This window comes from Belonocnema kinseyi, chromosome 8, assembly GCF_010883055.1.
Source record: "Belonocnema kinseyi isolate 2016_QV_RU_SX_M_011 chromosome 8, B_treatae_v1, whole genome shotgun sequence".
NCBI lineage: Eukaryota > Metazoa > Arthropoda > Insecta > Hymenoptera > Cynipidae > Belonocnema > Belonocnema kinseyi.
This window is the reverse complement of record NC_046664.1, coordinates 16,126,232-16,142,339: the sequence shown is the minus strand read 5'-3', so window position 1 is coordinate 16,142,339 and position 16,108 is coordinate 16,126,232. Positions and strand designations below refer to the sequence as shown.

The window sequence follows — 16,108 nt, the reverse complement described above, 5'->3', positions numbered from 1 at the left end:
TAAAATACTAAAAATATCTCTCCTTTCCCCCCCAAGAGCCCAGCAAACGACCTCTCATTGAAAATAAAAACTCGATAAAACACAAAAATAAATTAGTTTTCGACTAATTAATAAAATCACGCAACCTTTCGACAATATACAAATATAAAATAAGGCTAACAATCGACGGAAGCTGCCTTCGATTGAAATTGTTTTTTTTTTCAGTTGGGGAACGGTGAAATTTTAAAACCGGTGGAACGAGTAAATCAGGTTTTTGAGCTAGGCATTTTTTGTTTGTTTGTTTGTTTTTACACACAATGAATGATGGAAAAGAACCTATTGTTCAATTGCTTTTTTTTATGTCTCAAATCGGTTTCGAAAAATATAGATAAGTCTGACTGAAAGATAATTTTCTTTACACATTTCGAATGATAATATATATTAGAATAGTTGTGTTTTTTTTTTTTTTTTGTTTGTTTGTTTCTTTTTATGTACGTGTTCATATTTCGCTTACAGTATTATCTAGTAAGGTTCTTGCTATGAGTAGTTGTGTATCCGTTGCTAACTCGTTCTCCATGGAGTCAGTAATACTCGTTTCCTATCTTTAGAAAATAACCGACCAACAATCGTCAAAATCTCGCTCATGTCGGCGTCCGAACTGAAGGCATTTCTCATTATTGATTTTTTTTGTTTGTTTTACTTTTCGAAAAATTCAATTTTCAATTATACTCGTCGTAAAAATTGAAAATCCTTTCGTCAGACAATGAGCGATTAATGGAGAGCACGAGTTTCTGATCGGTAGACATGAGAGATTTGAACGATTTATTTTTTCAAACTGTGTCTCGATACCCGACGGTATCGGATAAGATCTATCTAGTATCTATTTATATATTTATATATTTATAATATATGATATTTATTAATCGTTATAAATTATTGAATTATTGTGCCGTTACCGTTTGGGAGGGTAATTCTTGTTTTTCTTTCTTTCTTTCTTTTTTTTTTTTCTTTACTGGTGTGACAACATCGTACTCATTTCGCTGTCCTGCCGGTCCATTCATTCTTCTAATGACCCTTTGCTGCCTCCTTCGCCGCCATTATCAATGGCGTTAACGAGGCTAGTGGCCTTGCTAATTTCAGAAACGGATGCTGCAAAAAAAAAGGAGATTGCTCAGAGAAGAAATAAGACTATAAGATCCTTTTTATTGAAGTTTGATTTCAATTTTTATTTTTTAGTGTTTATTTTCAAACGGGGAGACGATTTTTCAACTTTTAGTGTACATCGAATTTGGAGATTTTATTTTTTGAAAAAAAAAAAAATTCCAAAGAATTCGCAAATAATTTCAATAATTTCAAAATATTTCTTGAGATTTTACAGATTTTAAAAGATTACAAGGGTTTTTAAATGCTTGAGAAAGTTTCGCAATGATTTCCGAAAAATTAAAAAAAAAAATCACAAAGATTTCGCAAAAGCTTCAAAGGTTACACAAAGATTTAAAAAAATTTCAAATATTTCACCAAAATTTTACACAATTTCGAAGATTTCAAAAACTACAAAATATTTCAAAGGACTTCACAAAGATCTTGTAAAGATTTCAAAATATATCAGAAATTTTTTAATATTTTGCAAAGATTTCATTAACATTTCAGTGGAAAAATTTAATGGATTTGAATTTTTGTTTAATAATTACAAAAATTTAACGAAGATTTTGTAAAAAATTTCAAAATATTGCAAACAAAAAAATTATAAGGTAACATAAATTTCGAGACAATTCGCAAAAATTCTAAACAATTTTATGATAACACTAAGATTTTAAACAATTTCAAAGATTTCCAAAGACTGAAAACATTTCCAGGATTTAAAAAAAGTTTACAAACATTTCAAAATATTGCAGAAAATTTGTCAAAGATTTCCAAAATATTTCAAATAATATAAAATATTTCAAAGTATTTCACAAAGATTTTGTAAAGATTTCAAAATATATTAGAAGATTTATTTATTTATTTAAAGTTTTTAAATGATTTTGCAATGATTTCAGAGAAATTTCCAAACATATCAAAAGACTAAAAATATTTTACAAAGCTTTCATTAATATTCCAAAGAAAAAATTTAAAGGTTTTGAATTTTTTAAAATAATTACAAAAAGTTCAACAAAATTTTGAAACAATTCACAAAATTTCACGAAAATTCCAAAAGATTTTAAAGTATATCAAAATTTTAAAAATATTTTACAAAGATTTCATAAATCCAAAGATTTAGAAATATTTGAAAATATTTCAGAATCTTTAAATGATTTTAAGATAACACTAAGATTTTAAACCATTTTAAACATTTCAAAAGAATGAAAACATTTCCAAGATTAAAAAAAAGGTTTAAAAAATTTCAAAATTTCGCAAAGATTTCCAAAATATTTCGAATATTTCAAATACTACAAAATATTTCATAGGGTTTCACAAATATTTTTTAAAGATTTCAAAATATATCAGAAGATTAAAAATATTTTGCAAAGATTTCATTAACATTTCAAATGAAAAATGTAAAGGATTTGAGACTTTTTAAATAATTACGAAAATTCCACAAATATTTTGTAAAGACTTCAAAAGATTGCAAAAAAAAATAAATAAAAAGGTTACATAGATTTCGAAACAGTTCACTAAATTTCACAAAAATTTCAAAAGATTTCAAAATATTAAAAATTTTTTAAAATATTTTACAAAGATTTAATAAATATTTAAAATATTTCACAACGGTTTCACCACAATAACAAAGGGTGCACAAAGATATTCAAGATTCCTAAGATTTAGAAATATTTAAAAATATTTTCCAAAGATTTGATTAATATTACAAGGAAAAAATGCAAAGGATTTGAATTTCTTAAAAATAATTTTAAAAATGTCACAAAGATCTTGTAAAGATTTCAAAAGATTGCAAACAAAAAAATTAAAAGGTTACATAGATTTCGAAACAATTTACACAATTTCACAAAAATTCCGAAAGATTCCAAAATATATAAAATAAATTTCTAAACAATTTTACAAAGATTTCATAATTTCAAATGTTTCCCCACGGTTTCACCACAATGTCAAAGGATGCATAAAGATATTAAAGATTCCAAAATTTTTTTAAAGATTACACAAAATTCCAAAATATTGCAGAAGTTTTCACAAAGATTATCGAAATATTTTAAAGATTTCAATAAAATTTCAAAAGATTTTATTAATATTTCAAAGGTTTCGCAAACAATTCGTAAAATTTTTAAAGATTACATAATAATTTAAAAGATTCCAAAGATTTCAAACATTCTACAATCTTTGAATAATTTTGCAGATTTCAGAAAAATGTAAGAGATTTCACATAAATTTCACAAAGATTGCAAGGTATTTCATCAAAGTTTTGCCAGGATTTCAAAATATTTAAAACATTTTAAAAATTTCAAAGGATACAGAAAGATTCCAAAGATTTATAAATATTTCAAAAAATTTCAGAATCTTTTAATAATTTTGCAAAGATTTGAGAAAAATTTCAAAATAGATTCAAAAGATTTCAAATATTTTCCAAAGATTTCATAAATATCTCATATAATTCATAACAATTTTTAACAATGTTAAGATAACACACAGATTTTAAACAATTTCAAAGATTTCATCATTTCAAAGATTTGAAAAGATTACGAAAATTCCAAAATATTGCAGAAAATTTAACAAAGAGTTCCAAAATATTTCAAATATTTCACAAAGATTTTTAAAATTCCAAAGATTTCAATAAATTCCATCATCAAAGATTTCAAAAGATTAAAAATCATTCAACAAAATTTACAATGATTTTCGAATATTAAAAAAATTTCAGAATCTTTTTTATGATTTTTCAAATATTTCAGAAAAATTTCAGAAAAGATAAAAAAATATCACATATTTTCCAAAGATTTCATACATATTTAAACAATTTCATAAAAAATTTAAACGATTTTAAGATAACACAAAGACTTTAAACAATTTCAAATATTTCACAAGGATTTCAAAATATTTCACAAATATTCTGTAAAGATTTCAAAAGGTTGCAAACAATTCAATGATTAACATTTTGTTTTAAATATCAAAATATTTTAGAAAATTTCACTAAGATTTCAAAATATATCAGAAGATTTCTAATATTTTTCAAAGCTTTCATAAATAATTCAATAGTTTCACTAAAATCTTAAAATATTTTAGAATATTTCATCAATATTTCAAAGGTTTCACAAATATATTGGAAAATTTACAAGATTACACAAAGACTTGAAAGATTCTGAAGATTTCAAAATAATTAAAAATGATTCAGAATCGCTCAATGATTTTGCAAACATTCCAGAACATTTTCAAAAAGATTTGCGAAAGATTTCATAAATATTTCAATCGTTTCACGAAAATTTCGTAAACGTTTTAAAGATTGCACAAAGATTTGATAGATTCTAAAGATTTCAATATATTTTACAATATTTCAGAATCTTCCAATAATTTTGCAAAGATTCCAGAAAAATTTTAAAGATTTTTACACAAATTTTAAACAATTGCAAAATTTTCACAAAGACTGCAAACATTGCAAACATTTCAAAAGATTACAAAGATTCAAAAGTATTGCAAAAAATTTCTAAACGATTTCCGAAGTATTTCAAAGATTTTATTGAAATTGAAAACAAATTTTTAGTACTTTAGAAGATTTTATAAATATTTCAAAGATTCTGAAAAAATTTAAAAGATTACACAAAGATTTCAAAATATTTCAAAAGATGTAAGAGATTTCAAAATATTTCAATGTTTTCAAAAAGATTTCACTTGAATTCTTTTGAGCGGTTAGAAATCTTTTGAATTGCACAAATCCCATAAATTGTACGAATTCAAGGAATTCTATCAACTCTAGGCGTCTTCTGAATTCGCCAAATTACTGGAATTGTACGAATTCAAGGAATTCCGTAAACTCTGAGAGTTCTATGAACTACGGGAGATTTGTAAACTCCGAGTTTTTCTGAATCCTCCGAATTTCTTGAATTACTTCAATTCCTTGAATTTCTTGAATTCTCTGCATTTTTTTTTAATTGCGAGAATACACTTGAATTTTCGAAATTCTATATATTCCTTGAATTTCTTTTTAATTAATTGAATTCTCTATATTCCTTGAATTTCTTCTATATTAATTGAATCCTCTGAATTCCTTAAATTTCTTCTAAACTCAATGAATTCTTCTGAATTCTCAATATGCCTTGCATTATTTTGAATTCCAGAAAATCCACGCATTGTATGAATTAAAGTGATTCTATAAACACAGAAAGTTCTATGAACTCCGAAACTTTTCCGAATTTCTTGAATTTCCCGAATTCAATTCCTTAAATTCTCTGTATTCAAGGCACTATCAACACTAGGAGTTCTATAAACTCCGAGAGTTTTTCGAATTTTATCATTCTAAAAATTCTCCGAATTACTTGAATTACGTGAATTACTTGAATTTTCTAAATTCCTTGAATTCTCTGGTATTTCTTCTAAACTCCTTGAATTCTCTGTATTTATTCTAAATTCCTTGAATTACTTGTATTTTCTAAATTCCTTGAATTCTTTGTATTTTTTTCTAATTAATTAATTTCTTTTGAATTTTCTGTATGATTTTCATTATTTTGAATTGCAAGAATTTCATCAATTCGAGGAATTCCATGAACTCCGGGAGTTTCATTGATTCCGTGAATTTCCCGAATTACTTTAATTCCCTGAATTCCTTGAAATGATTGAATACCTTGAAATGCACGAATTCTATTAATTCTATGAACTCTGGGAATTCTATAAACTCCAGGAGTTATCTAAATTTCATAATTCTCCGAATTCCTTGAATTACTTGTATTTCTAAACTCCTTGAATTCTCCGTATTGCTTCTAATTAATTAAATTCTTTTGAATTCCCTGTATGATTTGTATTATGTTTAATTGCAAGAATTCCACCAATTTAAGGATTTCCATGAACACCGAGAATTTCCTGAATTACTTGAATTGCTTGAATTCAAGAAACTATATAAACTCCGGGAGTTTTTTCAATTTATTCTAAATTAATTGAATTATTTTGATGTTTCTGATTTTGAATTGCTAAAATTTCATAAATTCAAGGGATTCTATGAACTTCGGGAGTTTTCTGAATTTTATAATTCTCCGAATTACTTGAATTACTTGTATCTTTCTAAATTCCTTGAATTCTCTGTATTTCTTCTAATTTGATTTAATTCTTTTAAATTCTCGGTATGCCTTGCATTATTTAGAATCGCAAGGATTCCACCAATTCAAGGAATTCCATAAACTCCGAGAATTCCTTGAATTTCCTGAATTGATTGAATCCCTTGAATTCAAGGAACTCTATAACATCCGGGATTTCTTTGAATTTCTTTTAATTTAATTAAATTTTTCTGAATTCTCTGTATGATTTTCATTATGTTTAATTGCAAGAATTTCACCAAACCAAGGAATTCCATGAACTCCGAGAATTTCCTGAATAACTTGCATTCCTTGAATTCAAGGAACTCTATGTACTCTGGGAGTTTTATAAACACCGGGAATTATTTAATTTCATAATTCTCTGAATTAATCGAATTACTTAAATTTTCTAAATTCCTTGAATTCTCTGTATTTCTTCTAAATTCTCTTAATGATCATCATTTTTCTAAATTAATTGAATTATTTTTAATTTTCTTTATGATTTTCATTATTTTGAATTACAAGAATCTCACGAATTCAAGAAACTCTATGAACTTTGGGAAATATATTAACTCCGGTAGTTTTCTGAATTTCATAGTTTTCTGCATTTCTTCTAAATTAATTGAATTATTTTCAATTCTTTGGAAGGAATCAAAGAATTGATAAAAATCAAGGAATTCAGATAATTCAAGGTATTTAGGAAATTCAGGGAATTTAGAAAAATTCCAGAAATTCATAGGAATGGAAATGATTTTAACGATGTTAAACAATTTAGAAGAGTTTAAAAGAATTTCAAGGTATTCAAAAGAATAAATATTAATTCAAAGAAATTCATTGTAAATTCAAAAAGAATGAAATATAACTATTAAAATAATGATAAATTAAATACTAAAGCACCGAGTAATATATACGCAACGAGAGGTTTTTTTTTTCAACATGCAGATATCGATATTTATTTACCTTGAGTAATTCAGAAGCTGAGGAGCGTCTTTCGACTTCAACTTCCAAACATTGGTCTAAAAAGTCTTGAAAAATTCCAGATAACTTCTCCTTCTCCTTAATTTCGGGTTTTCCATTCGTCGCAATCAAATAGAGCGCTTTCAGAGGATTTTCGTTTAAATAGGGTGGCTCTCCTTCTATCATTTCGATGGCCATTATACCCAAGGACCATATGTCGACCTTTGGATCAATAAATTTTCAAGATTAAAATAGAGTTATCGTGCGACAGGTTGCTCATAGAGGGTATCGCTCTATGTAATCTAAATAGAAGAAAAAGGCTACTATTTGTCTTATACTCGCAACTTAACCCACAAACGGTACACTGGTGCGAATTCGCACCCTAAGTTTTTTCATTTTCTTGGCATTTATGCAAACGCAACTGCAGCGGATTATTCCCACATATATTAAATATGTGTGATATATGCTAGTTGTTTATTATATATTCAATATATTAAATAATTAATATTAACATTGCAAACAAACCAAATCGCACGAGTGTTTCAAAGATCAAAATCCTCTTGAAAGCGGCGAATAGGGTGATTTTCGATCAAAAATAGGGCAATAAATTCTTTTTTAAAAAAATTAATGTAGATTCCGTATTGAATTCATGATGAAACGCTTTGATTTCCTAAGAATTCAGAGTCGAAATATATTGCATTTTCAACCAAATACTTGATTTTTTAACCAAGAGAGATGAATTTTCAATAAAAAAAGAGGATCATTTTGAACTTAGATAATAAATTTTCTGCTAACATAGACGAACTCTCAACAAAATACATGAATTTCCAATTAAAGAAAGTTTAAAAAAAATAAAATGAAAAAAATAGTTGATGAATATGAATATTTTAATTCTAAATGGAAAAACAATTAAATTCAACTAAAAGATACGAACGTCCATCAAAAGTTACATTTTTAACCAAAAAAGGAAAAAAAATCTACTATAAGAGGTGAATTTTCAATAGAAATTTCAACTTTTATCTTAGTAGTTGAATTTCCAACCAAATTATTATTTTATTTCACTTTATTTATTTATTTTATATTTTGTTTTAAACAAAGTAGTTAAGATTATTCCAAGCAAATTAATTTTTATCTACTCCATTACATTTTAAACAAAAAAGAAGAAGAACCTTCTACTAATAGAGATGATTTTTCAAAGCAAAAAAAAAAAGAATTTCCAACAAACAAAAAAAAAGATAATTTTTAACCAAGAAGATTCATTTTCTACAAAGATTGACGAACTTTCAAAAAAATACATGAATTTTCAAATAAATTATTCAAGTTTCAACTAAAAATGGAAGTTTACTTTACAGTTTAAAAAATTTGCTAAATAAAAAACGAATTTTATATAAAATAGTTAAATTATCAACCAAATGAGATGAATTTTCAACAAAACAGTTACATATTTAACCAAAGAACTTAATTTTTAACCAAAGAAATTGATTTTCAAACAAAATAATTTTTAACAAATTAGTTCAATTTTTATGCAAATAGTTTAGTTTTTAATAACAACAAGAAAAGAATGTTCAACAAAATGGTTAAGTCCTCAACCGAAAACTTGCATTTTTAGCCAAAAAATATTAAATTTATACCAAAATAGATCAGTTTTAAACCAAATAGTTTAATTTTTACACAAAAAATTGTTTCAACTAAAATTATGATTCTCCAACCTAAAAAATTAATATTTTATCGCGCTTTTTTACAGCCACCAAAAAAAAAAAAAAAACAATTTTCAACAGAAGAGTTGCATTTTAAAACAACAAATAGTAAATTTCTAACAAAATAGATGAGCTTTAAATAAAATAATTTATTTTTTAACCAATAATATGATGAATCTTCAACCAAAAAAAGAATTTTTCACAACGTAGTTAAATTCAACCAAAACTAGGAATTTTCAACAAAGTTGTTAAATTCTTAACCAAAACAGATACAATTTTAAACAAAAAGTTTCACTTTTAAACAAAAAAAGTATAAATTCCTACCAAAAGAGATGAATTTTAAACCCAAAATTCCGAATTTTCAACAAAAAAAAGAATGTTTAACGAAATAGTTCAATTTTGAATCAAGCAGTTGGATTTTCCACTAAAAAATAAAAATGTTCAACAAAATAGTTAAATCATCAAACAAAATAGATTAATTTTCAACCAAATAGTAGTTTTTTTTTAACAAAATAGATCAATTTCGAACCAAATAGTTGAATTTTCAACCAAAAAGATGAATATTTAAACAAGAAGAATAATTTTCTACCAAAAAAGATGCATTTTTAACGAAATACATTAATTTTCATCGAAATAGTTCAAATAAAAGATCAATTTTATTCCAAAAATGAAATGGTTAAATTTTTAGTTAAAAAAACAACATTTTCAACCAAAAAACAACAAATCTTCAACAAAATAATTAAATTTGCCACCAAGGAGAATATGTTTGAACTAAAATGATGAATCCTCAAAAAAAAAAAAAAAAAAAATTTTTTATGAAAGAGTTAATCTGCCAACAAAAAATCACATTATCAACAAAACAGTTGAATCCTTAAACAAAAATTAATTAATTTTTAATCACACAGTTGCATTTTTAACAAACAAAAATTTTAATTTCTACCATAATAGCTGAATTTTGAACCCAATTTGAATTTCCAACCAAGAAGCTTAATTTTCCATCAAAAAATTAAAATCGAATTTTCGACAAAAAAAATAATTTTCAACCAAAAAATGTTAATTGTCAATCGGAAAGGTGAATTTTGTATCTAGTAAATGAATATTTATCAAAAAAAAATTTAACTTTCGACCATAAAAGATGACTTTTTAAGGGAAAATGCAACTTTAACACAACTGAACAACAAATTGCAAAATAAATTATTTTTAAAATAAAATTATGAATCTTCAACTGGAATATAGTTGAATTTGAAAGCAAAAAGATGAATTTCTAACTAAAATTGCGAACATTGAATGGGAATAATTGAATTTCCAACCAAAAGATGAATTTCTAAACAATAAATTTTTTTTTAAAGATCAATTTTCTACCAAAACATTACAATTTATCAACAAAATACATACATTTTAACGAAGTAGTTGAATTCTCAATTAAAGAAGACAAATATTCAACCACATAGTTGAATTTTAAACAAGAAAATAATAGATTTTCAACAAAAAATAGAACAGTTTCATTTTTAGTAAAAAAATAGATTTTACTAATGATTTTTTAACTAAAATTATGAATCCTCAACTGGAATAGTTTAAGTTTAAACAAAAAAAAGACTTTTTCTCTAAAACAATGTATCTTCACCTAAAACAGTTGAACTTAAAAAAAAAAGTTTTTACTGAAAAATGTATATTGTCAACCAAAATTTAAATAATTAAGTTTTAACTTTAATTTAAGTTTTAACACAATTTTAACTAAAATTACGGAGAATTCCAGTGGAATAGTATTTTCAGTTTAAGAAAAAAATTATTTTCAATTTTCAATAAAAAAAAAAATTATTTATAACAAATATCATTATTTTTTAATCAACTAAATCTATTTCTAACCTGAAATATGAATTTTCAACTAAAATGATAAATATTTATCTAGAATACTTGAATTTTCAACCAAAGAGAAGAATTTTTGAATTGAATGAGATGAAATTTGAAAGAAAAAAAATCATTTTCTACCAAAGAAAGTAGATTTTCTAGCAAAGTTTTTTTTGAAAGCAAAATAAGTTAATATTCAGCAAAATAATTGAATTTTCAATTAAAAAAGACAAATTAAAATCCAAATTGTTAAATTTCGAACTACAAAAAGACGAATTTTCTACAGATGGCATACATTAAAAAAATAGGTTAATTTATAAATAAAAAATGTAAATTTCCCACCAAATAGTTGAATTTTCCGTTAAAAAACTAATTCTTGACAACAACTTAACGGATTTTCAGAAAAATAGTTAAATTTTCTACTGGAAGTTAAATTTTTAGTTTAAAATTTGATTTTCAATAAAATAGTTACATTTTTTTAAGAGATAAGTTTTCAATTAAAATGAATCTTCCAACAGCAAAATTAATTCTTTAACAGTAGAGTTTAGCTTTTAAATGCAATCAGTTGAATTTTCAAGAAAAAAAGGTAAATTCCTACGGAAAAATGTAAAAAAATTATATTAGAATGATTCCAAAATTAAAATAGAACATTTTCAAACTAAATAGTTGCATTTTTAACCAAAAAGATGAATATTTAACCAAAAGGAATAATTTTCTAAAAAAAAATAATTTTTTTTAACGAAATACATTAATTCCCTTTCAAAACTGAAATAGTTGAATTTTTAGTTAAAAAAATTAATGTTCCAAAACACAACAAATCTTCAACAAAATAATTAAATTCGCCACCAAAGAGATTATGCTTTAACTAAAATTATGAATCTTCAACAAACAAAAAAAAAATGAATTTTTTACAACAAAGTTCAACTCTCAACCAAAAAAGCCGTATTTTCAACAAAACAGTTGAATCCTTAAACAGAATAGATTCATTTTTAATCCCACAGTTGCATTTTTAACAAACAAACAAATTTAATTTCTACCATAATAGATAATTTTTTCACCAAAAATATAAATTTTCTACAAAGCAGTCGAATTTTTGATAAAAAAATTATTATTCCACCAAAAAATATGAATTTTCTATCTAGAAAGACGAATGCTCATTAAAAAAAGTTGAATTTCCAACCAAAAAAAAAAAAAAAATTAATTAATTTTCTACAAAGCAGTTGAAATTTCAACCTAAAAATATGAATTTATAACGAAAAAGTTGAAATAGAAAACATACCTTGGGTCCATACTGCTTACGCGTGACAACTTCCGGCGCCATCCAGTACGGAGTTCCCACCATCGTCGTCCTCTTGCTCTGTTCAGGCGAGATCTGCGCGCAAAATCCAAAATCCGTCAACTTGACACCGCCATCCAAGCCGAGAAGAATATTGTCCGACTTGATGTCCCTGTGAATGACTTGATTGCAGTGGAGAAACTCGAGGGCCTGGAGAACTTCTCGACAGACAGCGGCAATCTGTCCCTCGTCCATGCAAGTCTCAGTGACAACATCAGTCAAACTACCGCCCGGCAGATATTCCATCACCACCCACAATTCCTCACCCACCAGATAGCTGTCCAAATAATTGACAACATTCGGATGCTTGTTCTCCCGCATCACCAATATTTCATTGATTATCAGCTCCTTCTTCGGCTGCTGCGAAAGATTCATTTGCTTGATGGCCACCTCCATGCCGGTCGAGGTCTCAATTGCCGTGTAAACGGTGCCCGATGCACCCTGTCCAATTTTCTCCATCTTCGTATACTTTCTTATCGGATCGCCAACACTCACAATCGTTCGCAACTTTTCCAGGGTCTCGTCGTCCGACATTTTCTTCTTTCGCGCCTTTTCACTTTGAGCTGGTCGCGACTGATCAATCGGGGTTGCCTGATTCTTATTTTTATCGAGAGACGTCTGATTTGGCTGCTGGGGTGTTCCATTCCGTTGAGGCGAACTGATCGACGTTGGAAGTGGTGGAAGAGGTTCTTCTTCAATAGGCTTCGTGTACTATTGACAAGAAAATTGGGTTTAGGGAAATAGTGTAGAGGCTAGATTACAGGGCGGTCATTTTTTAATCAAAGAAATAAATCCCAATTAAATTTAAAAGTTCGATAGAGATACCAACTTTGTGCTTGAGCATAAGAGCTATTTTATTCAGGGTGGTCGCTGGACCGGAAATTTATTTTTTGACCAAGAATTTCACCATTTTTCGAAAAAAAATGTATCCTTCCAAACTTTGATTTTAACCCTCCCCTGGGGACTATTAGACCTTGTAGTCCTGCCAGGGGCAGGAGGAGCCTGCGGTGCACCCGAATTGAGCCGGTGGTCAGTGTTTGACCTAAGCATCGGAGGGCCCCATTTATTTCGGACCCGAATTGAGCCAAAACGGATCTCTCTTGTTTGCTGAATGCTCCTCCTACTTGAAAACAATATGGATATATACACTACTCTAGGGGCGATGACCAAAGGAGCGCGAGCTACCTGCGATCCTTCCCCTTCCAGTGGGACCCTTACCCCTCACACCTGACTTGACGCGCTTAGTCGCCGAGATTGCCGGAGCGCAGGGAAGGGGAAGGATCGCAGGTAGCTCGCGCTCCTTTGGGGTGCACCCTACTCTAGTGATTATAGATGACTAGATAGACTAGAGTCTAGACGGTCCAAAAATTCTTTGAATAATGCTAGACCAGGGGTCTCCACAATCCACAGGTGCAGCGTGACCCAGGATGGCTCAACCTTTTTGAAGATCAACCAATTTTTTTCGACGGGAAACTGAGATAAAATTTATGACCGCACAGAAAAAAAATCTCAGTTGGAAGGGCTCGGTTCTGAAAGTTGATCCTGGAGGACCTTTTTTCTGGTGCAACTTAAAGTCTTAACGTAATAAAAGGACTTGGTTTTAACTTTAAATTATTAAAAATTTTAAACTAACTAATTGCGGATAGTTGTTTCTAAATGAATTTTTGCAACATTATTAATGCAAATCTTGTATGAAATTTTATCATTACAAAATTCAAAGCTAATTAAACCGTTCAAAATGGAATTATTTTAAAAATTTAACTTTTAAATAAAAATAATTTTAAATTCGAGGCGATTTGTGTTTAAAAAATTCCATTTGTAAACTTATCAATTTCTTTATTAAAAATAAGTAATGCCTAATAAATTGAAAGCATCCAAATTTTAATATTTTATTTTTCAATTGAAGAATCTCTAAATATAATTATTTCAGATTAAAATTTCGAATATTAAATAATTTCAAACGTTAAAAATAGAAACACTTGTAAATTAGAATTATGAACATTTTATCATGAAATATTCAAAGCTAATATTATTGCGTCCAAAATTAAATTATTTGAAAATTTTAACTTATAAATAAAAATAATTTTCAGTTCAAAGTGATTCAGGTTTTAAAATTGTTAACTGTAAACTAAATTGAATGTTTTAAAGCCAAAGCTGATGAAATTGTAGAATTTTAAATTGTTGATACGATTAAATTTATTCAGAAAAAATTTAATGAAAAAATAGCATGATAAAATAATTAAGTAAAATTTATACTACCATCACATCAATTATTCAAACTGTTTAGTAAAAAATGTATGTAATTTGTTAAAAATTCGCCTTTTTTATAGAAATTGATCTTAGCTGAAAATTCAACTATTTGGATAAAAGTTTATGCGTTTTGTTGAAAATTATTTTGTTTAGTTGAAAAATGGACTTTTTTATTTGAAAATAGTGTATTTCATGTAATTTTTTTCGAAATGGTAGAAAAATAGTGTTATTGTTTCAAAAAAGTGTAAAATAGTTAATAGTGTGGTATTGATTAAGTAATCTGGGATTTTTAGACACTTTTATTTTCTGAATATTTTTTTTAAATATCTCAAATAATTACCTAAATTTAATTACACCTCTAAGTTAGGTAATATATGTTTTTTTTTTTAAATTTAAGAAAAAAAAGTCTACTAATGCATTCGTATTTGATGTTAGTTTGTTGAATTTTTTTTTTTTTTTTGAAATTTCATAATTTTTAACCTTAATGAGGTATTTTGACTTTATTTCCAGATTTTGGTATAAAAGTTATCAACTTATTTCAAAATTCTCCCGAGAATTTGAAAAGGTTAAAAAATTAACAAAATGGCGGGGTTTTTTCTAAAAGTCACCACTGGAGAATTTTTCTTCATGAATAGAATTTTTGAATTTTTCTCGCAAAGAACGGCACTTTGCACATTTAGAAAAGAGCTACGTCTACAAAAACTTTTGTTACTTATTTATAATATCTGTAAAATTTACAAGAAAAATAAGAAATTCAATTTTCATAAACAAAAAATAGTTTAACCGGCACAAAACGAGTTTTCTACCAAGTTCTCGAATTTTGAAGTTGAAAGGAAGAATTTACTACAAAAGCTGAATTTTTATCCAAAAAAATCAATTTAAGATCACTTTTTAACTAAATGTGGAATAAGTTTAATTTAAAAAAAAAATCATTTTTAATTAAAAAAAAAGAATTTCCCGCAAGAAAGTTAAATCCTCAACTGAAATTATGAATTTTCAATTTGAAAAAAAAATTATAAAGAAGTTCAACTTAGACCAAATACTTGGATTTTTAACCAAAAAGATTAATTTTATACTAAAAAAGACGAATTGCCAATGAAATAGTTGGATTTTTAGACTATAAAAGTTTACTTTCTATCCAAAAATTACATCGTTCAATTTTCATTATAAAAAAAATATAGGAAACACCACTACCCACCAACTGTATTTTCGAGAGATTTGACACTCTTAAACATGTATTCTGAGGTTAGCTCGGGTTTACTATGGTTTTCGGGGTCGCCGAATACAAATCTGGCGTCCTTTGACTTTTATCGCGTCAGGTTCAAGGTCATTGGAAGGTCAAATCGAGAGAAAACGGTAAAAAATACAAAAAAATACGTTACAGGTTTTTGGAGTCGCTAATTACGAATCTGGCATTCGTTGAACTCTATCGCTTCAGGTTCAAGGTCATTTGAAGGTCATTTGAAGGTCATTTGAAGGTCATTTGATGCGACAGAGGTCAATGGATGGCAGATTCGTAATCAACGACCGCGAAAACCTATAACATATTTTTTAAATTTTTTTTAGCGTTTTTTATCGATTTGACCTTCCCATGACCTTGAACCTGACGCTATAAAGGTCAGCGGACACCAAGTTCATAATCAGCGACCCCAAAAACCTATAACATATTTTTTTAAATTTTTTTACCGGTTTTTATCGATTTGACTTTCAAATGACCTTGAACCTGAAGCGACAGAGTTCAACGGATGCCAAATTCGTAATTAGCGACTCCAAAAACCTATAACGTATTTTTTTGGATTTTTTTTACCGTTTTCTCTCGATTTGACCTTCCAATG

The 16,108-nt window shown here is 27.0% G+C and overlaps 1 protein-coding gene across 4 annotated transcripts in view; it reads right to left on the bottom strand.

The window, feature by feature from the left end:
* Positions 1–429: 429 nt before the first annotated feature.
* Positions 430–16,108, bottom strand: part of LOC117178329 (serine/threonine-protein kinase PAK 3) — a 61,543-nt gene continuing 45,864 nt past the window's right edge. For all 4 annotated transcript variants that reach the window (XM_033369735.1, XM_033369737.1, XM_033369738.1 and 1 more), the window contains 3 exons: positions 11,967–12,734; positions 7,146–7,364; positions 430–1,128 (listed from right to left, as the gene is read on the bottom strand). In XM_033369735.1, coding sequence (XP_033225626.1) covers positions 1,045–1,128; positions 7,146–7,364; positions 11,967–12,734 — 1,071 coding nt within the window. In that variant the 3' untranslated portion in view covers positions 430–1,044. The remainder of the gene's footprint in view (positions 1,129–7,145; positions 7,365–11,966; positions 12,735–16,108) is intronic.